At 34.1% G+C, this 26,617-nt stretch overlaps 3 protein-coding genes across 3 annotated transcripts; 1 reads left to right on the top strand and 2 right to left on the bottom strand.

Moving 5' to 3' along the window:
- Positions 1 to 801: 801 nt before the first annotated feature.
- On the top strand, positions 802 to 4,192 carry LOC149481516 (protein sneaky-like). Its single transcript, XM_089705276.1, has 9 exons — positions 802 to 865; positions 1,125 to 1,296; positions 1,426 to 1,566; positions 1,697 to 1,943; positions 2,235 to 2,486; positions 2,678 to 2,893; positions 3,094 to 3,299; positions 3,458 to 3,726; positions 4,029 to 4,192. Exons 1-9 carry the CDS (start codon positions 802 to 804, stop codon positions 4,190 to 4,192), a joined length of 1,731 nt encoding a protein of 576 aa, XP_089561402.1.
- Positions 4,193 to 4,476: 284 nt separating this feature from the next.
- Positions 4,477 to 6,527, bottom strand: LOC149481517 (uncharacterized). The gene is made up of 5 exons (XM_089705319.1): positions 6,335 to 6,527; positions 5,774 to 5,883; positions 5,259 to 5,404; positions 4,885 to 4,999; positions 4,477 to 4,611 (listed from the first exon to the last, which is right to left on the bottom strand). The coding sequence occupies exons 1-5, from the start codon at positions 6,441 to 6,443 to the stop codon at positions 4,477 to 4,479; spliced, it is 615 nt and encodes a 204-aa protein (XP_089561445.1). The 5' UTR covers positions 6,444 to 6,527.
- Positions 6,528 to 9,619: 3,092 nt separating this feature from the next.
- wech (tripartite motif containing 71 protein wech) lies at positions 9,620 to 26,583 on the bottom strand. The gene is made up of 2 exons (XM_089705358.1): positions 26,225 to 26,583; positions 9,620 to 16,651 (listed from the first exon to the last, which is right to left on the bottom strand). Exon 2 carries the CDS (start codon positions 16,619 to 16,621, stop codon positions 14,282 to 14,284), a length of 2,340 nt encoding a protein of 779 aa, XP_089561484.1. The 5' UTR covers positions 16,622 to 16,651; positions 26,225 to 26,583; the 3' UTR covers positions 9,620 to 14,281.
- Between the last annotated feature and the right edge of the window lie 34 nt (positions 26,584 to 26,617).

Genomic DNA, 26,617 nt, shown 5'->3' on the forward strand with positions numbered 1-26,617 from the left:
AAGATTTTTGTCACAAAGATATTGACATTAATTTATTGACTGCCAAAAATGGTCCTGTTTGAGCGATTAGAGTATTTTTCCAAAGGATTATTGCGTTATTTATGCCCATGTTTCTATTGCCTAATATTTTCGGATAGCCATAAAAGACGCAAATTGAAATGGTGCTTAGCCTTCATATCAGGATTTTGTCTTGGACAACTTTACTATCGTTTTTTATTAAAGGATATTTTGCCTGATGATATCGGGTATCCCATTGGGTTAATTATAAGTTTATTATTAGGTTAGTGTGAATTTTCTATAATCGCGATAGTAGTTATAGCTTCGCTTGACCGCAGTGGCTGTACTGCTGTATGGTAGTCTAGGTATGTGAGAGTACCGACCGTTCCCTTTCTTTCTTACTAATAACTCGTGCTCTTTCTTACCCGGTTCCCGCCTCACCGCACTTACCTAGGGCGCGGTACAGCGGTTGCGGTCAAGCTATAAGTACCATACCATTTGATACTTGATAGTGCCTACGTTAGTACTATTATTTTGTGCTAACTGCACCATCTAGTTAAAAAAAGACAATCATGGATCTGATACATTCTAATGGTACTTTTACACATTCGTATTTCGGGTTCATTATTCGCCTCCTATCACGCACGAATGTGTAAATGTACCATATGTAAAATATAAAAATAAATAAAAATCATTTATTGAACAAGGTTCCTTACATCATAATATAGACCCATGTGTGTATTTTTAGGTTTAGGAAACGCTACATCCATACAAATACGAAGTATTAGTCTGTTGCTTCTTCCTATGTACTGCGGCAAGGCTGGTCGCGGGATATTGAAGGCGGTTGTTCTCACTTACGTGGTGGCCGGTAATTTATTTTGTTATTTGAGATGTAAAAAAGGTATAAATAATTCATACAATATAGAATATACAAATATTGGTATATTTAAACATTACCTTCTTCTGATAAACAAACCGCGTTTCTAGAAAAACCGTTACAAATTCAAATTTCCTACAAAAACATAATAATATGTAGATTGCAAAGTAACAAAAAATATACGGATTTCTTTTTATTTGCACGTAAGTGCTATAATATAATTATATCTATAGATATTTGCACTCCCTAGGCCCAATAACAAATATGGCACTAAACGCCAAAGAGGTGGTACGTGTGTTTGCCTGCAGCACTCAGCTCTCTTTCAATCTCACGAAACTTAGATACTCCTTCATTGCGACTCCTGTTAGACGAGCTCTTTTAAGTATGAAGACGGAAATTGGTGAATTCAAAGGTACGTTGAGGTTCGTAAAACTGTTAAGGCTATTTTCTTTTTGGATTTAAATAATACTTATTCCAAACAGAGGAAGCGATTATGAATGGGCTATTAAACAATTAAACAACTAGCTGATTTGTAAGATTGTATTTTACAGATCAATTAGAAAAGTAGTGAGGCCAATAGAGATAGAAATGGAGAACGCATATGAAATTTTGAAGACAAAACCAACAAACGATCTCGTAGACGACATGTTCGAGTTCAAACGTCACTCGGATTATCTCGAAGAAAAATATAAGTTAGTTTTTAAACTATTTTTTCCGTAATTGATATATACGTAGTCTAGCTAATTTTCCTTGTATAAAGGGAATTAAGAACAAACAAAAACGTATTCGGACTCAATTATTAATCTAACAAAATCTTTTTAGAATATTGCCAAATGAAACAGAAATAATAAAGTATGATAAAAACTACGCGAAAAAAATGGAATATCGCTGCGAGAGGCAAATGTCTAGTGCAGTTTTATATTGCATGGAGATTTTCTCTTCATCTTTTAATATGTGTTATGATATTATCCCTATATACGCTGGAGCACTGTGCTGGCCTTTGATGCTTCATAATATATGTAATATTAGACCATTTGTTGGACACTCCGTGTGTAGTTACGAAGAGCAGGTGATTTTTATCATATTATATTTTACTCTTTACAGTCAAATAACTAAATGACAACGGTGCGGTAACAAAAAAATTTCATTGCAGTTCAATCCTCGACTTGGAGAAAGCTATTTTTATCTTAAGAATACTTCAACTAAAATAATTTCAAATTTAACAGAAGTAAACGTTCTAGAAGAAACTAATGAGAGGAAAGTGAAGAATTATCAGGTACTTAGAGCCAGCTAATAAAAAATAGAAAAATTGATAATATGTATATGGATCATCATACAATAGACATGATAAAATTTGCAGGACGCCAAGGAAACAAGCCTCAAAGTTCTTCAGGCATTTGAAGAAAAATACAATATAGTGAAACTTGTTGTGCTGGGTGTTCATATATGCTTAGCTCTCCTTTTCTTACGACTGCTTATATCAGCACAAAGTTATCACGACCTTTATTTGACGAGTATAAATTATGATAATGTTTACATTACTGGTTACTTCAAAAGGATTGATCAAAGGCGTCGTAGGAAACTTCAGTGTACACTTTTACCTCTGAAAAAGGTCTCTATCTACTCTATAACTTATGGGCAATTGGGCAGACATATTATGGGATAACATATATTTTTTTTAATTTTGTTAGCTCTCATTTTTGTAGTTAGTATTATTGTGTTGATAGGATCGCGATTAAAATTTGGTAAGATCAAATAATACTAGGAAAATCTACCTAAGATTATCTGAAAATACAATTTTAGATGGAGAGGAACAGATACATAGACGTGTATTCTACTTCATACATCCCATCGGAACGTAGCAAGTTGTTCACGCAAATCCTCAAAGTTACGCTGGAAGCGATCACAGCTACAACTTTTGTGATGCTGGACAGATTGTTCTATGAAGCACTTGATGTTGTAAGACAGTATGCTGTTGATAACGAACCTGTTAATGGATTGGGAGACGTGGAGATGGAGGTAACTGTTATAGAATGATTTGTTATACCAACACAAATAGGCTTATGAACGTGTGTTTCTCAATAGTAAATAATTATTGAAAATAAGGTTTTTTTTATTATGGCATTGACTGACAATGATATTTGTCGATGATCCTTTAATAGTAGGTACCTACCTAAGTCCATTTTAATACATTTTGTTAAATGTTTTGGCCGGTTTAGGTGGAAGGTGCAGGCTTCGTCGCAGACATGTTGCGGAAACTGGTAGAGGAATTAAAATCTATCAACGTAAAAACGTCAATAACGAATGAAGAATGTCTTCCGCAGCCGCGCGCTATTCCCGCACTATTTTATGTCAAAATATACGGCGGATATCTTTGGATTCTTTTGCTATTGTTTACGAACCCTTACACACTCAGATTGAGACGGTAAGTACCTATATTTTTCACAATGCAATATATCGAGAAGATTTATTTTGTGTGGTACTTAGCCTGATTTTATTTTCAATTTTACGGCACGCATATCGCATTTCCATATAGTTGTTATAAGTTGTAACTCAATTTCTATGTAATCTGAACAATTTCAGATTAATCTGCAGTTACTTCTATCCTCATAGAGAAAAGCAAAGAATATTGCATCTGTACAACGATATTTTGAAGAAACGTTTGAAAATGCAAAAGACCTTACGTAGAAAAGCAGTGCAGGCAGTCCGAGCCCATTACCTCTCTGGGGAGAACCTTCTCAGTCTGAGGATGAAGTTTCCTCACATTTTGGGTTGGCTTAGCGCTTTACCTCATGCTAGAATGAAATGTCTCATTTGTGAAGAGACTGAACCATGGCACAGATTACGAAATCGTTAGTAACTAGTGTTTTTAATTATTTTTCACTAAGGCAACTGGAATGAAAGAATTGAGTATAAAATGTTAAAGCGTAAATATACAATTTTTAGTCACGTAAACTATATATCATATAAGGAGTCATATATTAAATCCCTTTTTAAATAAGAGACGTTGAAGACGTCACTAGAATAAGAATAAGAGAAGCTAGCTAGTAACCTTTAATACTTTATCGATTTCAATATAGGTAACTCACTCTAATTTTAACATAATCTAAGCGCAAGCGACATTGTATTCAGCAATTTCATACAATTTTTTCAGCAGATAACGATTCATGGCACTCGTGCGAAAACGTCAAATGCCCTTTCCTATACTGTGACGAGTGTTGGAAGGACATTGGCAGCAGCTGCCTCGCCTGCGATCCCGCTCTGAATGAGCTTAGTGATGTGGACTCCTTGAGTGATGATAGACCACCTAGATACTAATTGTATTGATGAAAATAAATGTTTGTGTGATATGAATGTGGTTTCATTTATTTTGGACATATTGGTAGGTTTTAACGATTTCATATTTTAATATTGTGTGTTTGACTTTGAAATGCTCATGGCTAGAAAAAAAATTGCAAGTGTAATGGCTAAATTATCTTATTATATGTAGGTATTAGGCTTATCTTTTATTATGGGACATAAGGTTTTGTTTTCAAATAAAATTCGTATTTAAAAAAATATTTTTTATTAATTCCAAACATTAACATAGAACATTAGTTATTTTAGAACAAGCCATATTCTAGTTGTTCGCCTACAGTCAAATTGCTTACAAATTGTATATTATCAGCCACATCATTGCAGAGTTGAGCCAGTCCAGTCAATTGGCCATCTTCTTGAGGACTGAAGTTGTACACCAACTAAGGAAAATAAAATTTCAAAAAAGATAAGGCGACTTATGATATGCAGATAATAAAGGAAAGGGTAGAAGAATATATTAGTATGTAGTTATAAATACGATATGTTACGTGGATTAACAAAGGATTAACAAATCAGATTGATCGCGTCTCACTTAAAATATTATACGTCATATTATATTATTATCTATTATAGTGTCCATACACAATCCGTAAACAACTTAACTTAGCTAAACAAATTATATGATGTATACATAATAATTAAATATATATTACCGACAAAAAATCATCGTAAGTGATCCAACCGTCTACATCCGTGTCAGCAGCATTGAATTTTTCTTTTCGTACTTCCATAGAAGTCTCATCTCCCAAACTCTCTAAAACTGCGCAGCTAAAAAATTAAACATAAAAAATCATATAGATACTAGGTACCTATTCTATTAAAAATTACAATATTTAAAGGTCTTAGACGCGTTATACTTAACATGTAAAAATAAATGAAATAACCTCAAGCTAGTTAACGTAGGTACGTTTACGGCATAAAGGTATATATGCCGTAGCAAGAATGTAATATGTATTACGTATCTATGTGCTTATGTTTATATCAGCAACAGTTTTATCTACAATTTAAATTCTGTATACAAACTAACAAATCATCAAAACCCAGCATTCCATTCGATTGGTTGTCGAAAAGCAAAAAGAGGCTGTGCAGATTGGCGATTGTCACTTCGTTCCAGCCCGGAAATCTCTCTACCACCTTTTGCATGCTCCATCTACGATCTTGTTCTTTCATTTCCTGTAGATACAACGTTACAGTTTTAACGTGTAATTTAATTATTTAAGGATTTTTAATGATTACCATTAGCCTAGCTGTAGCAACTGTGGGGTCTGTTACCTGCTACGTTCACAATGGTGATCAAGTGATAGATATGGAGTTAAGATATTACATTAATTAACAATATGCAAAATCACAAAACACGGTTGGTATAATAGCCTGCTAGTGTAGAGTTTAGACCGTAGACGTAGTAGAGTATATTGTGTATAGAGCATACTCTGCTAGGCTCTCCCTATGATTATGATATCTTATGATCTAAATTCGAATTCATTCCTATAAAATATAATATTCGTACTATTGTAGTTTATAGAAACAAATCATTCTACTTACTTGATTGTACTGTCGTTGCTCAGCCAGTCGCTTATAAAAGAGCTCTACCAATTTATCATAGTCAGTTTTCGTGGTTTTCTGTATCTCTGTAGCTTTTTTCTGCGGCTCACCTTTTTTTTATTTATTTAAATTAGAAAACTTACATATAGGGAGTGTGCAGTGTTTTTATGGCAATCACTCATTGTAAGTGCGTCGGAATATAGGGGAAATATAACTTGGGGATTTGACCTGTCTCTGCTAGTTTGTAAGCAGCCGTGTAGGTATATGTCATTTACACATACACATACCTACGATCGTAGATTTGCTCATTTCATGAAATGATTGATCATTTCGTGAAATGGTTGAATGTCTATAATTGGCCATTCTATTAATGGAATCTCACTTTTATTTGCGAGCCAAAGGATCTTTGCATTTGGAAAACGCAGCTGACCATATTATATATTTTTATAGGCCTTTGGTTTATAACGAATAAAAAAATACTTTAAAAATTGATCACGATCATGAATAGCATTTCAACCTACATCTACATTCGTCTCAGTAGAATTGTATCCACAAAATTACCCGTAGCAGTGAAGTCCTCTTGTCTGTAAAAGCATATGGGTTTCCTTTTTACGGGATACTCGAAAAACCTCCCGAGACTAGAGAACAATGCACTCACATGGTGACCCATTTTACTGTTCTTACCAAGTTTTTAGTATTCAATAGATGCTATTATTCGTATTGAATGTTCGATTTTACTATAATTCCTTCTGTGTACTATATTTCACTGATAGATAGATATTGATTAGATTAATTAGGCATGGACTTATTTTGACTATAACATCAAAACATAAACAAACATGTTATTTTAATTTTTAATGCCATGTATGTGGAAACTCTATGGTCTCAATATTAATAATTAAATAAATCCAATATCTACTGTAGGTATAGCTGTTGCCCGTAGCTTTGCTCACGTGGTCAAAATAAAATTTCTCAAACTTTCACCCATTTAAAGTAATGAATGTATAAAAATCCTATTTTAGCGGATGATTTATCTTGTCTGCATGCCAAATTTCATCCTAAGCGGTCCAGTAGTTTTGGGCTGTGCGTTGATAGATCAGTCACTCTTGCGATTTATATCTTAAGATGCCTTTGCATTATGGTTTTTGCATATAGTCATACATGAGTCATACCTATAATGTTTTATTTTTTCGCTTTTTATCAGCATGTTTGAAACTTTAGAGCATACGCGTAGGCGAGACAATTTATCTGGTAGGTGTACGTAGGTTAATTATTATTGATTTATAGGTCTACCCATTACTGAGAACTTAATAAGGTGGTAGACTACAAGCCCGCATATGAAAAAAATATGGGTCAAATGAACCACCAGGGGTCATATCTAGAACGAAAGAAGAGCAAAAAATAATAAGATTCATCACTATGCCGTCACTTGTAAGCTGTCCAACTGAGTGCAGATGAGAATTGAAAAGTACAGGTAGACTCGGTAAATTTTGGTCATATATTTTTGTACGGCATTCTTAACCATCGATAGATCCATTAAAAATAATAAGAAACCGCTCAGTGCCGTACAAAAATGTTGGTCCACCAAGTCGGAATTTTTATTTAATTTCCGAGAGTTACCGGGGGTAAATTTGGTCATTTGACCATGTACGGCATCTGTGTCATACTATTGCTATACTGCTTTTAATCCATTATTCCGCAACGCCGTACAAAAATCATGGGGACAAGGGGAAAAAATCGAGAGTTGCAATCCCTTCTCTTTCCCCACTCCAGGGGGTCATTTGACTAAGTACGGCTTCGGTTCCAAAACATTATCTAGCACTCAAAAGTACTATTAAAAGCAATGCCGTCAAAAAATAATTGTTCTTTTAAATGTATACCAATAATCATCTTAATTTCATCGAATTCTTGATATAAAGAGCTGTAAGGTCATTTGACCCTGTACGGGAACTTTTTTTTTAACATAATATTGTAAAATTCAATTGTTGTATAGTAATGCCGTTCAAAAGAAACCGTTCTAAAAAAAGTTATAGAGAAATGCAAAACCAGAAATTTTGTTAAAGTTTAAACATCGTAGATTAATGAAATATAATAGTTTTCTACACTTTATTCGTTGTTTTAAATAGTATAAACATAGATAAATTAGGAAAAAACGATGCCGTACATTTTTGTGCAGACCACATCTTTTAGGCTGATGAAAGCGACGAAAGCTACAATTTTAAGGGTGCTTTATGGCCATTTGATACAGTACGGCATTAACATATTTTTACCCAACTACGGCAAAGCAAAAGGAGGGTTATGGTTTTGACAGGTCATGTATGTATGTTCATCTATTCCCTCGTAACTTCTAAACTACTTAACAGAATTCGACAAATGACATATCATTAGAAGCGTCTGAATTGTTCACTGGATAACCAGCGACCAGCTAGCTAAAGGCTATATGGGGTTTCACAGAATCTAATGTGGCGCCCTCTAGCGGACAAAACATACAGAGTAAAAAAATAAAGTTAAGATAAATATGCCGTGTTTGGTATCATTTGAAAGCGCTTTACTTGTACATTTTGAATATGTATATATTACTAGCATTTGCTTGTGACTTTACCTGTATTCATGGGCTGATTGCATATAATTCACATCTTTTCGTTCATAGCTTTTTTATTAGTTCATCAATTTAACGGAGTCCATTCCACTTGACTCCGACTTTCCAAGGTGATAATTAACCACCTCGAGCTTCTTTATATTTATGTATATTTATATTTTATTATCAAAATACAAAGCAAACATTTCGTTATATGGATTTTTTCTTTTTCAGATTTTTCCCCTTTGAACCAACGAAAATGTACGGCACATGAAAAAATATTATCTATGCATAAAATACTTTAAAAATAAATTTATTTCGTGTTGTGTCAAATGACCCCCTGGAGTGGGGAAAGAGAGGGGATTACAACTCTCGATTTTTTCCCCTTGTCCCCATGATTTTTGTACGGCGTTGCGGAATAATGGATTAAAAGCAGTATAGCAATAGTATGACACAGATGCCGTACATGGTCAAATTACCAAATTTACCCCCGGTAACTCTCGGAAATTAAATAAAAATTCCGACTTGGTGGACCAACATTTTTGTACGGCACTGAGCGGTTTCTTATTATTTTTAATGGATCTATCGATGGTTAAGAATGCCGTACAGAAATATATGACCAAAATTTACCGAGTCTACCTGTACTTTTCAATTCTCATCTGCACTCAGTTGGACAGCTTACAAGTGACGGCATAGTGATGAATCTTATTATTTTTTGCTCTTCTTTCGTACTAGATATGTCCCGTGGTGGTTCATTTGACCCATATTTTTTTCATATGCGGGCTTGTAGTCTATGGTGTGATTCTATGCAAATCGGTCCGGTTGTGTACTGTTTCAGTTTCGAAAATCGTGAAGTTTTCGGATAAGCAGGTGATTAGCCCACTATATCCTAGTCCGCTGGTGGGATTGTCACCTTAAAGCCTGCGGACAGGCTCGGTTTAGTTTCGGGTATCCTCCCTGGTGAGTGATTCTGAGTTATAGGCGCAGAATTCGCCTTTCGCCCTGCATCTTGTTAGCAACTACGACTTTTAAGGCGGATCACACATCAATTGGAAGGTGCTGGAGCCAGATAAAACGAGCTGCCCAAAATCGACAGGTATGGCGGAGTACTGTTGACGCCCTTTGCCCCAGCTAGGGGCCTTAGGATATTAAGTAAGTAAGTAAGTGATTCTATGCATTAATCAATTGATTTAAGGCTTAAAATTTAAGCCAATGTACAAGTAAACTTAAAAGAGTTATGAAGGGATTAAAATAAAACACCATTATTTATCAATCACTTGATTAATTTCCATACAAAATTGCATTAAAATTTTCAAAAAATCCATGACATAATATAGCGTCATGCACAATTGATAAGATTACAAGAGTCAAAGTAACGTTCATTACCGAAGGGTTAAAAAATAAATGAAATATGGTAGGCAGTAAATTATTCTAAATTAAAATATAGGAACATTTATAAAATATCAGTCTTCTTTCAACAATATTACAGGAGAGTAACGTAAGATATACATAATTATAAAAGAAAAAGACTGTTGTCGACTTCGTTTCAACAAAAATTTTGCCTCGATTATTGGACGCTTAATTTAAGTGAAGTAATTACGAGTAAGAATTCTGCTTAATCTAGTAGACAACAGACTTCTAATGCAGTGATCTGACCACCGACACATTAATTCATATCAGTCTTTATGCTTTTGCAAGTGAGGTAGGTTTCGGTCTAATGTAACTATGCACGCGTCTAGTCATTTTTGTTACGCTTTGGGAGTATAGAGTTCGTGCGTAGACCTTTACGGTTCGGCATACTCAGATGTCTGACGTATCACTAATGACTTTGACACGTGATCTTCCCGCAGACCAGACATAATGACCGGTCCGACCGAGGAACGAATACAAAAATACTACTTACGAGTACACTAAATAGAAACTCGCCGACATTCATCTCCCCTCCAATATTATTCTGCTATTTTTACTAAGATTTCATCGTAAGCTTATCCACACACTACGCGCTATGAAGGAGTATTTTGAATACGTTTACATTAACTACGATAAATGTTCGATTATAATATTATGTCATTAACGTACGAAAGGGGAGATGGATGGCTGAGATTGCACTAAGACTAACACAACGCAAGCCTAGTTAACATTAAAAATAGCACAAATATAATGGCTCAATACAATCCGCTAGAATCTCATACGATCGTACATTACTCATGCAGTTATCGCATTGCGTCTTACCACAACACCGTTTTATAAGGAAACCACATTGCGTTCCTTTGGCGTTTGACAATAATTCAAACGGCGAAAAACTTCGTAGAAAAATTACCATCACGCTTCGAATAAGTTCTCAATTTTATTGTATCTATCACAAAACCACATTTATACTGCTAGTAGCTAGCAGCTGTCACATTTCACAATATCGTTTCGCGATCAAATCTCTGACTTGGGTGATTACATCAAAATATTATGCGCTTCGAATTTGGTTCACTTTTACAAAGTGGTCATGTTAATGGGAGGCGAGGCGGTAGAGCAGATCCATATGAACGTTCGAGACGTATGTGTAACATACAGTTTGTTTCAAAGTGAAGCTCGATCAAATCTGCCCTAGACCTCGCCGGCCATTCACTTCACGAAAAGTGTTAACAAAATAAATCTAAACATAACTAATGACAAAATCATATGAAAGTCTAAAAATTATATTTAATAGTAACATTAAGCAGTCATTTTCAAGACTAACTATTTAGAATTAGATTCTCTTCGTCTGATGCGATAACAGAATGCAAAGACCGAATGAATTGCTTATAAAATGTGTTATCAGTATTAAAAAGCAGACTTACGATTATTAAAAATAATTTACAAATTGTTGTGTAATTTAAATATTAAACTACTCAGTGGTTTGGATTCTGTTACGTGACCAGAAATTAATAATAAGATTTGTTGCAAGTTGAAAAATCTACATTCAATACCATGAAGTTATTAGCAAAATATTTACTTGAATTTGCTTGGCAAATCCTTTTTAATAATGTTTATGCAAAATTGTAAATCACTGTCTAAAATACCGAGATTCAGTCGTCAATACAAAAATAATTATCGATCTGACTTCGAGTTTATAATTTTGTAAAACTTTCAATAATATAAAAAAAATGCATTTCATGCAACATATTATTTTAAAAATAACATAATACTTTTAATAATGGCACTGAAAAAAAAATTAAGTAATATTCACTTTAATTATTTATGATATGAAATAAAAATTAGTATAAAACTACTGTTTTAGCGGAATTCCCCTAATTGACCGTAAAAGACGCAAACTACTGCATGTTCATTTTAAATATATATTTGTTGTCTTTGCCTTACATAACATGTGGGTAGTTTAAAATTTATATCTAACGCTTTAAATTTTATCATGTTCCAAATATTTTTGATTTTATACAAACTTACCAATGTAGCACAAAATTGCACAGAGCTAATAAATTTACAATATTCATTGAGCCCCGAACGGCCGGATCGGTCCACGACACAATAGATTTTCTATTGTGTCTGTGATTCCGGGGCCTGAGATATTAAATTATTGAATACCAGATATAATACTGCCAAATTATTGCTATCAATTCTATACTATCTGTACAATTTTCTTCGTGAAATAAATGCCCGATGGAATCACGACACTATGGGACGCAAAGCAAAGACAACAATACCCGAAAACGTTAATAGAGCGCTAGTCCCTCAGTACTTATTTCACTTCAAACAATAATTTCCACTATATCAAGCCATACTTCATTAAATCTATTGCTAAAAGTCATCACTAAATGACCCAGTACTCCATAGCGAATCTTTGTTTGAAGTTGTGTGTCGAAACGGCATCACGACTTAATCTAATTTAACCTAAGTACAAAACGTGAAAAATGTTATTCTAACATTAAATTTACCTAAAATTATGCTTGAATATGGGAGACATTGTTTTTTAATGAGCTCAAACTACTCACTGTTATTTTTTTATAATCTAAGAAGCGGTTATACGGTCGTGTGTCTTAACACTGATATATATATAGCTTTGGTATTTAAGATACAGATTCTAAAGGCGAATAAGTTCATAGGACGATTAATAGGATTCCATAGGATATACGTTCTTAGTTCTGTTGTGCTGACAAGGCAAACCAGTGACTAAACATCGATACTATTACGTTAACGTACATTATATTAAGAATTAAATACTATTTTGGAAGCGGTACTTCAACGATTAGCCTACAGCACGCAATTTAACTAGATAATGATAGTTCTGGAACCGACCGGCCCTAATCTAACCTACATTTAAATAGTGAACACATACAGACTGAACACATGTTAAATCGAATACATTCGATATACTTAGACGATTATAAAATATACTTTATGTTAATATATTACAATAATCAATTTTGAAGGATGAATTTTGCTAAAATATTTTAACTAGCCAAATATTCGCGTTGAATAATTGCTACGTATTATCACACGAAGACAGGCAAGATTGGGATGTGCTTGTTATTTTGGCAAATAGTTAATTTGCGCTCAAATTAAAATCTGTGTCTAAATGAAATATTCATAAATATAATTTCATAAACTCATTCATTTAGTGGCTAATGGAATTCTGCAGTGAAATACAAAAAGCAAATAATGGATAAAAAGCACGGAAGGGCTTTACAATATACGCATCCTCTGCCTGCCCTCCTGAAATAAGTGACCGATAGAATTAATTCCCCGCAACATATATCTATCCAATTACCTAATTAAACTAGAGTCATCGAGACTCAGTTCGTTTAAATTATAAGAGATTATCATAAAAATAATAAATTAGAAGCTAATTATTTCAATTTAAATCAGTTCTTAAAATATAAAAATAAAATCAGCCCATAAATCCAGTCGAATTTTTTTTACCAATTACATAAGATAACAAAATAAATTTCAGAAAATAATAAAAATAAAAAAGAATCACGTAGCAATAAGGTGTGCATAAGAATTTTATAATGTAATACCTAAATATTGGTAAAAAATTGCATTACGCGATCGAGCGATGCCTTCCCCGCGCACCGCGCCGCGCCACCCCCGCCATCATCTTTAAGACAGTCTTCTAAAGTCAGTCTCAAAGTTTATTGCATTTAATTTCTTAGCTCAGTTGTCTCCACCCCTTCCCTACCGAGTTTTTAAAAGTCTAAACGCAGTCGAGAAAATAGCTAACTATAAACTAAATATAATATAATAAAAATGGGCGAAAATAAATAGCCACACTTCTATAATCCGCAAAGAAAACGTAATATCTATAATACGCAAAATAATTCACAAAAAAACCTACATTCTAGCGTCTGAAATAATCAATTAATTAAACAAGTAAAAGAACGCAAAAAGTAACATTTTGGAAAAGAATACTTTTCAAGCTAATTTTAAATTATCTCACATAAAAAACATCTTTTAAATCACATCGTGATCTTTTATCATATAATAATAATCTTGACGAATTGTTTCATTTATTATGCATTGCATAAAGAGTTCGATAAAAAATATAATCGAAGTATTCCGAAGTAGTCCTGTTCATTAGATTTGGTGTTTCATGGATATGATTTAATATATGAAAGCTATAAACTGCCACAAAAAGTGTCGTTACTTCATCGCAAACACCGTTTGGCCCTTAAAGACTAGTCGAATACGGAAACGAAATCAAAATTATATGGTAACAAAAGTATTCAAAGAATTTAAGGAGAATTCGATTTGTGCAAACCTTTGTAAATCATGAACAAATACTAATTCTCCGTACAAGCTATGCTCGATCCGGATTTTCACAAATATAATAAAATTGGCACATTATGAAATCAATCACAACTTAAACAAAACAAAAAATACATTATAATAATATAAGAGACCTACGGTCCACAATGTAATTATACTTTTACGTATCTAGTCAGTCAGTATACCTTAATGTATTGCTTGCCGTGGGAAGAGATGTCGCGGGCGGTGTCGGGCAAAGTCTCGAACAGCACAACGAGGTAGCCCTCGGGGGTGAGGGCCACGTCGCTGGGCCGGTCCTTATCGTCTAAACCGGGGCTCTTGAGATCGACTGCCCACAGAATACGTAACTCAGAAGTAAACACAAGAACGCGGTGATTCTTTGAATCAGCCACTATTATACGTCCGTCGTCGTCCGTCACTATGCCAGAGGGGCGATTTAGTTCTCCGATACCGGAACCTTCACGACCGACACAGTGTAACACCTTCGATAGGGTCGGATCTACCATAAGCAAACGATGGTTTTCAAAATCGGACACTATGATATTACCGGATGTCGTAAAACACACGCCTCTAGGCGTAGTAGGTCCTTTAAGCATCTTGGCAGGATTAGCCCCCTCGAACACAAACTTAGTTATATACGTCCCGTCACTAGTAAATAACTGGATACGATGATTACGCGTGTCTGTTACGACAATATTACCTAAAGTATTTACAGCAACGTCCCAAGGATATTGGAACTGTCCACATTCCTTTCCGAACGATCCAAATTTCAAGATAAAGTTACCGGAAGATGTGAATATCTGCACTCTATGATTGTCTTTGTCAATAACTATAATACGACCGTAAGTATCTGTAGTTATTCCCGCTGGTAGATCAAACTCGCCAGGTCCAGTACCTTTCGAGCCGAACATAGTTCTAAATTCACCGCGATTGTTGAATATCTGGATACGGTTGTTTCTTCTATCAGCTACAATGATATTGCCCTCCCTGTCTACGCAGAGTCCCCATGGTCTAGATACTTGTCCTTCATCCTGACCCTCTCTACCAAAAGAAAACATAGGGACACCTGGAACAGGGCTTCTTGTGGGTTTTACTGAAACTGACATCCAGTAGCCAGGGATCGCTTGCCCGATTCCGCGAGCGGGATTAGAATCCATTGAGATACTAGATGAAATGCTAGTATCGTAGTAATTTGTAGATCTCGTATGACTGGTTGTATAATCCGGTAAAGAACGCAGACTGTTCGTTACCGACATGTTATAAGTCAGTGGTGGATAAGTTTGAGCTGTTTGCAGGGACTGCAGTAATGACTGGCGCGATTGAAGCGATGATGACGATGTTAGTGAGTGCAAAGCGTTTGCTGGCGCAGACTGTACATCGCACTGCCTTTTGATTTGATCGACTAAATCATAATTCGGAGGTATGAACATAATACGCTCTTCGGTTATATACATATTTTTAAACATACATGAGAAATAATCAACTTGCGCTCTTCCTTTCTCTTTGGCCATAAATAAGTCAATACCTTCCGAGTCCATGCTTCTTACTAGAGTCTCATTTGTATGAGCCAAACCGGCTAAAATACCTCGCAACGTATTCATATGATCGGTCAGCTCATTCATTTTTGCTTGACGCATTTTTTCTACTTTATCTAATAAATATTTCTCACGATCTTCAATAGCTTGAGCGAAACAACGCATAGCTTTTCTTATTTTCATATTAGCTTCAGCTGTTTCCTTTTCATATGCCTTCGACATAGCCACAGCGCGGTCGATTGCCGTTTTAATTGCCTTCGTCCCAGTCTTTGTGTCCTCGATTGCACGAAATACGCCAATGCGACACATATCTAATGCACCCTTTATCGGTGAATAGCAATGATCTTTATGCACCCACAGAGTGCATTCCTGGCAAATAAATATAATGCAAGCTTCACAATAATATCTAACAGGATCACAATGCAATTCACAGTACATAACTTCTTTATCGTTGGTCACAGAATTGGGTCTGGCACCAATTGGAGAAATTTGATGAATGGGTAACAACGTATGTTCACGTAACTGGCAATCCGATGTTACTTTATGGCAACATTCATGGCAAAAAAGATCATTGCATTCGAGGCAACGCGTAGTGGGTGTGCGTTCCTCGCAGCGGAAACAGGTGATTGAAACCGAAGATGAAGTTCCGGGTGAGCCGCTGGAGTTTTCCTCCTTCGAATGACTCGTGTTATTATTGTTAGAAGTAGACGCATACTCACGACTGGAGCTTCCGATGGGTGTTTGTAAGGTACTGCAAGTCGGTAGAGCCCAGATGTCGTAGGGTATGGTTGAAGAATTAGCATTTGATGGGCCTTGCAAGCTTGACGGTTTGTTCATGTTTTCAAGCAGGCTACATATGATGTTTGACATAGCGAGTGGGTCTTCTTGGTCAGTGGAGTTGTGGGTGGAACCCGACGATGAAGTCGAAGTGGCTGGCAGGCTGGCAGCCAGCGACTGTGTCATATTTGCGAACGACGTCATGGTGTCCCGGCGCCAATCAAGTCATTAGACCTGAAATGAGAATAAAAATACTTTTAGTTAAGGCTTCTATGTATTTAATGTATGTAGAGTATTTAGTAAGCATATGGATGATAAACTTTTTATGCTTGTCTGTATATGAAAATTATAAACAGCTTGCTATTTAGTAAAATTATAATCAATTGTACACTCTTGTAAATTATTTACTCTATTACTTATATGTTTTTAAACTATAAAGTGAAATTAAAAACCTCCTGACTAAACTATATGTACATGTAAACATTTATCACTATTGCAATAATTATAATTACTTGTCGAAATATTATATTTCGAAATAAATAACATTAATTGGTGTATAATATTTTTGTAACAAAGCAGCATTGTAGCTATTTCCAATGTTTTTTTAGAACAAAAAATAAAATGAAAATAAACTCACAAAAAACATAAACAACATTTTCTAATCACTTATCACAAGGCAACACAACGGGCTAAAAACAACTGTTAACAAATTAAAATATTAATTAAATCGCGAACGCCAGAAACGGCGTAGTCTTGCACTGGGGTTGTTTCATATGGTGCAGTTTGCGAAAAAAATCCTATCCCAAAAACATTATGCCCTGCAGCCCTCCCTACCATGCCCTTCGTGATTCTAGGTAGCAATCACCGAGCGAAACAGCACTACAACCCTTGTATGCGTTAGAAAAGGACACTGTATACATTCCAAAATTTTCCATAATTTAGATAAAGAGGTTTGCTATGATTAGGGCTGGCTCTGATTTATCTATTACATATTATTGATTTTCGGTTTATCATTTAGATTGTAGCTATAGGTGTGTGTGTTGTTATTGACCATGTTATGTGTAGAAACTTGTTTTGATAAGCAGAAATACAAACAAATTTTTGTAAATATTTATGTAAGAGCGTCGCGGTCGTACGTCTTAAATTGGTTGCCATATTGTGTTCAAAATGAAAGAAATGAGCAATACTTTCAGTCTACACAATTTCGATAGCCAATGTTATAAAACGTAGAACCATCATCACAGAAAGCGTGCCGACCAGCCCTATCCGAATGACTATTGACTAGCCAATGCCAATGTGAGTAGGAGCGGGAAGGCAGATGCATTGTGAAACGCGTCCGAAAGAGAAAGTGGTATGTATCGAGATTGAGTATTTTGGTAGAGCCGCGGTGGCACGTTGTTCGTGACCTTGGCAGAGGAATACGCGTGAGGCAGGTCCGGGGTACGCCATCTTGACGCGCCCCCGCTAACCGTGCGCGAGGGGTACCGAAAATCGATGTCCTCCCTAGCTGCCCTTATCCAAAGGGCGAAATGGGGACCATCATCGACATTACTACGATATCTTGAAATGCTCAACAAAAACATTGAATCGTAATACTTTACACAGCCAAAAAGTTGCCTATTCGTAACTTTAAAAATTCATTTGTATATTTTAATAAAATAGCGCTAAACAAATTAACGTAAAACATAATAAATTAACAATATTATAAGTATTTAACATAACTATCCATTTATGGAAATTTCGAGTGCATTGAACCCGTCACGTCCGACTTTGGTCATTGGCAATGATATACATATACCTACGTATATGAATTTAAATTATTGTGTATGATATAAATACAGTATACGTCTGTATTTCAATTTCACAAACATACTTGTAAAAATTTACAAGGTGCGTTGTAAAGATTATAAAACGTAATTCAAGCAGGTATATCAAACAGTCAATAGAAATTACAATTGCCCCTTTTTAACAGGAGAAATAGGCTTTCTTTGGATTAAGTTACATTCATCTAGTAAGCGGCGGTACCTGACCAAAAAAAAAAACCGGCCAAGTGCGAGTCGGGCTCGCGCACAAAGGGTTCCGTAGCAGCAAATATAATAAATTACAGTTAAATCAACCTATCTCAAAAACTATAAGAGATACTTTGATCAAACCAAAAATCGTTGAAAGAGTTAATTAGCATGCATCACCTCTATTTTTTTTAGAATTTTATACCCCGTAGTTATAAAAATAGAGGGGGGGGGACATACTTTTTACGACTTTGAGAGCTGATATCTCAAAAACCGTTCACTTTAAGAAAAATGTTTTTTAGAAAACTTTATATCATTTTAAAAGACCTTTCCATTGATACCCCACACGGGTATGTACATCGAAAAAAAAAATTTCATCCCTCAGTTACATGTATGGGGGGCCCCACCCCCAATTCTTTTTTTTACTATTTAGTGTCATATTTTTGTAGCGGTTCATACAACACATATTCCCATCAAATTTCATCACTGTAGTACTTATAGTTTCCGAGTAAATCGGCTGTGACAGACGGACAGACGGACAGACGGACAGACGGACATGACGAAACTATAAGGGTTCCGTTTTTGCCATTTTGGCTACGGAACCCTAAAAACAATTGTTCAATTACGCAGCGGCATTCATTCGAGCAGGTAGAGTGCGCTTTGTGGGCATTCGGATTTTCGTGAAACGCTCTTTTTTGGTATTGAATGAGACAATGGCTGTTTGTACGTGCACCATACAATAGGTATATTCCGAGGTTTCGAGCAACGAACCGCTGTACGTACAAATCTGAACTCTCAATGGTAAGCGGTGATGTGGTAGCGTACGCTATCACTGTAATTACTGCGCTGACGTTAGACCTTTGAAAAATACAAATTACTGTTGAAGACACGACCTGTGGTTGTGTGGTAACTGATATATAACAAAGAATCCTGCGAGATGAACTTTTTTTTGAGATTAAGTAAGTACATTGGCAAAAAAAATAGAAGAAGAAATTTTTTGCTTTACTTTACCTTTATGATTGTTAAAGTTAATGGTAAACCTACTGTAAAAATAAGTATTTTACGATTGGCAGTAAAAAACACCTAATCTGTCAATTTTCCAAACAAGCCTTATGGTTTGTTGATGTTTTGGTTCTCACTTCCGATAATAGAGTTGACGCGATAAGAAGCTAAGATAAACATATTACATGTAACGAAATAACCACACAATTGTTAGATAGCAATAAATTTTGAAAAAAATATTTAACTAAAACAAAAAACCTGTAAAATTTACAAAAAAAAAATCTTTTTTTTTTCCAAATTCCATAAAAATCATAGATAACGAAACCGAATAAGCTATTGAATGAGTCACGACTCACGCCGTACTAAAAAGTTCCAATGACAATAAAAAATAGATCAAGAATACCTGTTTCAACAATAGCAACGAAGGATCAAGAAGTTACAATAAAACTGTTATCATGAATGTCATTGTTACTGCACCCGGCAGCGGTCATCGTAAAATCTACAATGCTCATAGACTTGCATGTTATAAAACGACCTGCAGAATACTATTGAAATTATTTTGCAAAATGGCTCAAGCAGATTTCTTTAACGAATGTTTATTGGCGATGAAAGCCATCATTATCATTAGTGTTCGTTCAATGGTAGTCTAGACTCTAGACTAGTCAATTTTAGGAATTTCATTTATTGGCTTTTTTCTCATTATTGTGATTGATTAGGTATATCTCAAATGGCAATTGTACTATTCCGTTGAACTTATTATTTGGGAACAGATTCAACATAATATCAATGATCATAAAATTAGTCTAACTTTTCTTGGGAAGTTGGAACTTGGAAGTTGGAAGTATATGAACGAGTTAGTTAACCATCTTGAGATAAAAATATTATTATTGCAAACTAACAACACAGGTGCATTCCACAATTATCTCAGTACAGTTAATTAAAAACATTGTACATGTTGTACACTGTACTCCTCGTATTAAGAGTCATTACTCCTCAAGCCACTCTAGTTGAGCGGTCATCGTAACTTTCCAACACGGTCCTACAATGGAGAGAACCTGCCGTGGATGCAACAAATGATATCCGAGAATTTTATAAAAAATACACTGTGTTTACTTTGTATACGGCTCATGCAGAGTTTTATAAATAAAAGGCATTGATGTCAAGGAATTTTCATATTACGAAAAGGTTGCAGGATGCAGGTTTAATTTTTGCAACGCCCATTATAAAGAAATTTAGTTTATTGAAAGAGATAATACGCAGAATTAGTCCCAATTGATTTCTAAGCGAATATTCATCACTACATAGTATAAAACAAAGTCGCTTTCCCTGTCCCTATGTCCCTATGTCCCTTTGTACGCTTAAATCTTTGAAACTACGCAACGGTTTTAAAAAAAACCGCATCAAAATGATGCGGTTTTTTTTAATAGATAGAGTGATTCAAGAGGAAGGTTTATATGTATAATAAGATCCATTAAGTAGTGGAGAAGTACTGTTATTTTTGAGGTTTCTAATGTGATGTCGTAAAAAATTACATTTATTCCGCTTACATTGCAAACGCAGGCTGAACCCTACGAGTTTTATCAAAATAATGTACTAAGTATTATACACATTGAAAAGGTCTACAGAAAAGTCCGCGATGGTATATGTCTATCTCTTATGGATAACCCACAATAACTTTTTTTTGTCATTTACTTTTTACGACAAATAATGGCTAATTTTCGAAGCGATTTTAACCAATACAGCATTAATCCTTAACCAATTAAATACCATGGATACATTGTTCATTTAATATAGATCTATATGGCCCTTTACACCGTATGATTTAAGTGAATATTTTCGAAGATATTACAGATTTAAAAATTGCAGGACGTAGCGTTTGCGGCCGCCCGGCTATGTATTTTATACCCGTGCGATGCCGGAGGCCGGAGCGGGCCGCTATATTTTTATACCTATACAACGTTCACAATTTTTCTGTAGTGTATTTAGTATCAGCATTGCACCCGTGCGAAGCCGGGGCGGGTCGCTAGTTTACGATAAATCAAAGTCAAAAGTCCGTCTCTAACGTTACAGTTATTCGAAGAGCTTACACATATATATAGATAGTGTCTGGGTTCAATCTATAACAAATTAGATCTGAAGCTATAAAAAGCATTACAGAAAATTTGCAAAAAAACAAATTGGATTACAATGAACATAATACCGTTACGATGATCGAACAAACGTACTTATATTTGAAAAAAAATTGGAACCGAAGCTCACGGCATACTTTCAATAATTGAGGTATACTGCAAATTGAAAATCAATCTTTTCAACTGACGATACGACGTACTGTTATAACTTCGAAGGGGTATATTTGTGTTTCCGTATTGGAATTTCTAATCGAAAACGCTGTGATATATGCATTCAATCATCCAGTCTGAATTTTATTGTTAATGGCCTGTCGCCGGTCTAGGACTGATGGTTTTGCTACTTCGCGGTGGTCTAACACGATTAGGGTTTGGGTCCCGGGACGTCTCGTGTCTCGAAGTCCCGGGACTTTTTGTAAATTTCATTGTCTCGTGTCCCGGGACTTTTGGGTCGAGACTCGAGACGAGACACGATAGTCGTATGTATTGTATTAATTTTTATTTTCATCCGACTTCTGTTGAAAATGAGAGAGTGTTTTCCTTGTCCGGTGGCGTTATTACAAAAATCAGAAGCAGATTGTCGGACAAAGCTGTTAATGCTCTGATTTTTTTAAAAGCCTATTTTATAAAATCAAAGTAATTTTATTTTTTTAACTGATTAATAATTTGAAAGACTGATTCAAAAGTCTGTTTTACAGATAAGGAAACAAATCTGTGATTATAAAAATTACCAAATTATGATTAATATGATTATGACATTAAAGTTTCAAAATAATACAGTTTAAAAAAAAATAAAAAAATAAAAGTTAGTATGATTGTTCTTTTATTATAATAATATTTAATAATTGTTTTAAATTAAAAGTTAATCTGTGATTATAGGAATAAACATACCAATTATTTGACATATTAAAGTTAAAACTATTGTGATTATATTTTATGTTTAATAAATGTTGATTTAACTGATAATTAATGTTGATTTTAAAAAATCCCTTTTTATTAATACGTTTCACCAGAAATCAAAGTTCAAATTTTATAATTAAAAAAAGTCTCGAAGTCCCGGGAAGTCCCGGGACTTTGATCGTAGCCTGTCTCGTGTCCCGGGACGTTGAAATTGTCGAGAATTCCCAAACCCTAAACACGATTCAGAAACGCTTTTGCACGGTGATTTTACCACGCAGTAAGTAACCCGATCGTACAATACCGGTGGAACCGGCCACAGAAAAAAAATGCAGTAACCAGATCTTCGAAGATAATTAATGTACTAAGAAAGCTACAGGTTTCTTCACATTCAAAACATATTAAGGTTAAAAGAAGACACAGCTGTAAATAAGCTATATTTAGATGAACGTCATTTGTTTAACCTTTATTGAGTGACAAAAAACATTTAAATTTTTCCAAGGTGCAGCAGCTACATATACGTGACTCATTTAAAGTTACAGGTTGTTGGTGGTCTGTGGTAACCAAGGTGTAATATATATCATAATATTAGCTGACGCCTGCATGCTCTAGTTCCTATTAAAATAGACGTGTCGACATAAAATATAATATTAAACTCTTAAATAAGATACGCGATAATCTTATAGAAGCTTTTCTTTGTTTGCCATTTTTTATCATGCTTTTACAAAAATTTTAATTGTTTGTTGCTCACCACTCTACCCATAAAATATGTTCAATTTTGAAGAATTTTAACTGTTTTCTTTTTTGCCATATTTGTTGCTTCTATTGTTTTATGGGTATGTAATGTGAAAATTATATTCGCCGTTCCATTACAAAAAAACGAGCTTAATTATTATAAATTATAATCTATGCACGTAGGATGACTGTTTTGGCGATCATTTTTTACCGCAAAAAGGTCATCAGCCTATATCTAACCTCTTTGGAGCTTCTTATCTATTTTCATTTAAACCGGATCATATCTAAAACATCCAGTGTTATCCCATCCCACCGTCGCGTTTCCTTCGAGCCATTTTAAGCTTTACCAATTTCTTTGATGTTTCTTTTTACAATAAAACATCGAAAATAGTTACGTTAGTTATGACATCCTCTAGATTCTAGAAGTTAAGAACGCATCAAATACTATAGATTTTTTAAACTTATCATATGACTAATACAATAAATTAAATTTGATTTTCAATTACATCTAATGCTAAAACCGCTAATGGATAGATTTATTGTCTTGGCAACTCCGAGCCCCTGGGTATTAGTCGCATCCCTGTAATATCTTCGTTGTACTTTGAAAAGGTATTATTCGAGAAGACCTGCTACGGTATAATCTTAGGGGTCCTTCCGGCACATGCGCGGTTATACATTGGGGTCGAAGCCCTATGATTTCACTTGTATTGCGAGCAACTTTTGTAGCATTCTACGACACGAATATAATTAAACTTGTTTGATGGTCTGAGCCTGAGAGAATAAGATAATTTAGCTTACGCGTTACGCCTATCATAGTTTAGATAAAATTGATGCCGAAAGGTTATTCGTCTATCCAATTAACTAATCTGAGTTCATTAAATCACTTTTTTATGAATCTACGTCATATCTTAAAATTGTTACGCAATATTTTTGTTTTATAATTTTTTTTATATTACGGAATCGAGCAGTAGAGTCAAAAAATGATCATGGGATACTAGATAATTTATTTGCAATGTAAGATTATGGTTTAACAAGGTACATGTTAATTAAAGCTCCCCACTTTAAACAGTAGAAAGTGATCTTTCACAATGTACTAGTCACTAGTCAGGGTTGACATGACTGATAAAATGCAGCCACATTCATATACCAATGCAGGTTACTACAATGTTTACTGAATAATTAATTAATTAGTAATATTAACATGAAGTTGATAAATAAAATCCACATAAAGCTTAATTGATCTGACAGAGTCATCTTGGGAAATGGCCTTAATTATATTATGTATGTACCTACTACTATAATTAATACAATTTTCGATACTTATAACAGGATGAAAGGGGCGTAAAATTTGTATGAAATACTCATATCGAAATAATTAATTTAAGACAGAGTGAACTGCAAGAACATTTTTTGTTCTTACTTACTAGACATAACCTAGTTCATATTAGGATATAATTTTTAAAGTCTATAGAAAAACTATGGAAGTACATCCCCCATTGGCAAGAACTATGAAGAGGAAATGTCTGTTTATATAGCATAATTAAAGCCTATATTTATGACCTCGTTTAAATAGTGTTGATATGGGCAAAAATAATGATTTGCGTTTTTACATATAGTTCTTACCAACAATATAAAATAAAATTCTACCTTCTTGTCTTGTCTTACTTTACAATACAGACAAGTAAAAAATAATGTAGATAAAGAATTATATTCAAATGAATAAGAGGCAACCTTTTTCACATAATATTGCTTTTTTACAAATTTAATAGAGGTTTAAGAGTAGCTTTGTGCAAACAACCACGGACAGATATGGTAATAGACTGCCGAAAAGTTCACAGCAATTGAAATAATTTGTTTAAAATCAATAATATATTTTGCTTTTTCATTTTTAAGTATTAGTAATTTAAGTATATAATTAAACTATAATAAAAAAGGAAATAATGAAGTTGGCTTATTATTTTTGAATAAAAACAACATACTAACTACTACTTACTAATATAGTTAATTATCTAATTATAAAAATAATGGTGAAAAATATGAAAATATATCACGAAAGACATGACTATCATCTTTGAGAAGGTTTTTATATTCTTTGTATCCTCTGTTATAAAACCTACACAATGCATATTAAGAAAATATTTACTTAATTACCTAACTATACATTATTTATTATATTTTACACACTATTATTAAATCAAGTTGAATGAACCATTGTTGTGCAAACTGTTTATATGCATTTATTACGGTCAAGGTTTTAAGCATTGTATGCAAAAAATAATTCACATAAATATAATTGACAATGTTAATTGTCTTGCATTTTATAAACAACATTGTGAGGAGAGTTATAATGTCAAATACATACCTATATCAAATATTATATTGTATATTTACTTGAAACCATGATGCATGTCTTTAAAATATGTTATATTTTAATATTAATATGGTAGGTTCTGAAAACATGCAAAATATATTTTTAGAATGGAATATATAAATACACAAGAACATGTGCATGTGTTTCTACACATGTAACAATGTATTTGTGAAATATCAATGACAATGCAACTTGTGCTGACATAAAAGATTTTGCTGAGTTTCATATTTGTTTTTCTTTTTAATCTCATATTAATTTTAATTTTAGTGTAATATTAATACATACCTACCTAGTTAATAGAAAAGTATTTTTTTAACTTTAGTACATACAAACAAAGCTTTTACTAGAAAATTGTAAAATGTAAATTAAATTTTCTGTATCAAAATCCACTTCTTCTCGAAAGTATATTGTGGATAAATGGATATTACCTTGTGGAAAATTTTGCATTTCGTAATTTTTGACGGGAACAAGGTAAAAGTTACTGGGATAACTTTCGAAAATGCTTGTCTAGTGTAAAGCTCTTCTTGAAATAGCTTTGTAACAATTTAATCTTAAGGTATTACAACGTCTTCCTGTTTGTTCTCGACGTCGCTATCTCAACATAATGGATGTGTGGTGCAGTGAATCACAAATTATAATAACTAATTATACACCGCCATATACTCACCAAATCTGTCTCCGATGTCTTAATAACAATAACTGATCTACGATCCTCTGCAAATATTGCGCATTACACTATAACCTTTAGATACGTCCTTTACAATAAAAGTTATTGAATACGAAGTCACAGCAATTATTTACGAAAATATGCCTGACGATGTAGGTAGATTGCACAAAGTAGAAACCTATATTTCTTAGAAAGTCCGAGATTGACTACGTTTTTTTTTATTGCACTAGTTACAAATACTGCTAATCATCGCGATGGAATTATAATATTTCGCAATAATCGTGTATTTATTTATTATCAATAAAACACCACGAAAACAACAGCGGTGAATGAACGATCAATTGATTTAAAAATAAACGTATTGTCTATTGCTTTTCAGCAACAATACAACAC

This window comes from Colias philodice, chromosome 16, assembly GCF_061535455.1.
Source record: "Colias philodice isolate Cphi_HAF_F1 chromosome 16, ilColPhil1 Martin Lab GWU primary, whole genome shotgun sequence".
Classification (NCBI taxonomy): Eukaryota; Metazoa; Arthropoda; class Insecta; order Lepidoptera; family Pieridae; genus Colias; species Colias philodice.

Coding starts and splice junctions, on each gene's coding strand:
- LOC149481516 (XM_089705276.1), top strand. CDS start 802: ATGTACTGCGGCAAGGCTGGTCGCGGGATATTGAAGGCGGTTGTTCTC. Junction 1,567..1,696: donor TATCTCGAAGAAAAATATAA/GTTAGTTTTTAA, acceptor AAATCTTTTTAG/AATATTGCCAAATGAAACAG. Junction 1,944..2,234: donor TGTGTAGTTACGAAGAGCAG/GTGATTTTTATC, acceptor TAAAATTTGCAG/GACGCCAAGGAAACAAGCCT.
- LOC149481517 (XM_089705319.1), bottom strand. CDS start 6,443: ATGGGTCACCATGTGAGTGCATTGTTCTCTAGTCTCGGGAGGTTTTTC. Junction 5,000..5,258: donor ATGCTGGGTTTTGATGATTT/GTTAGTTTGTAT, acceptor TTAATTTTTTAG/CTGCGCAGTTTTAGAGAGTT. Junction 4,612..4,884: donor CTTACGATGATTTTTTGTCG/GTAATATATATT, acceptor TATTTTCCTTAG/TTGGTGTACAACTTCAGTCC.
- wech (XM_089705358.1), bottom strand. CDS start 16,621: ATGACGTCGTTCGCAAATATGACACAGTCGCTGGCTGCCAGCCTGCCA.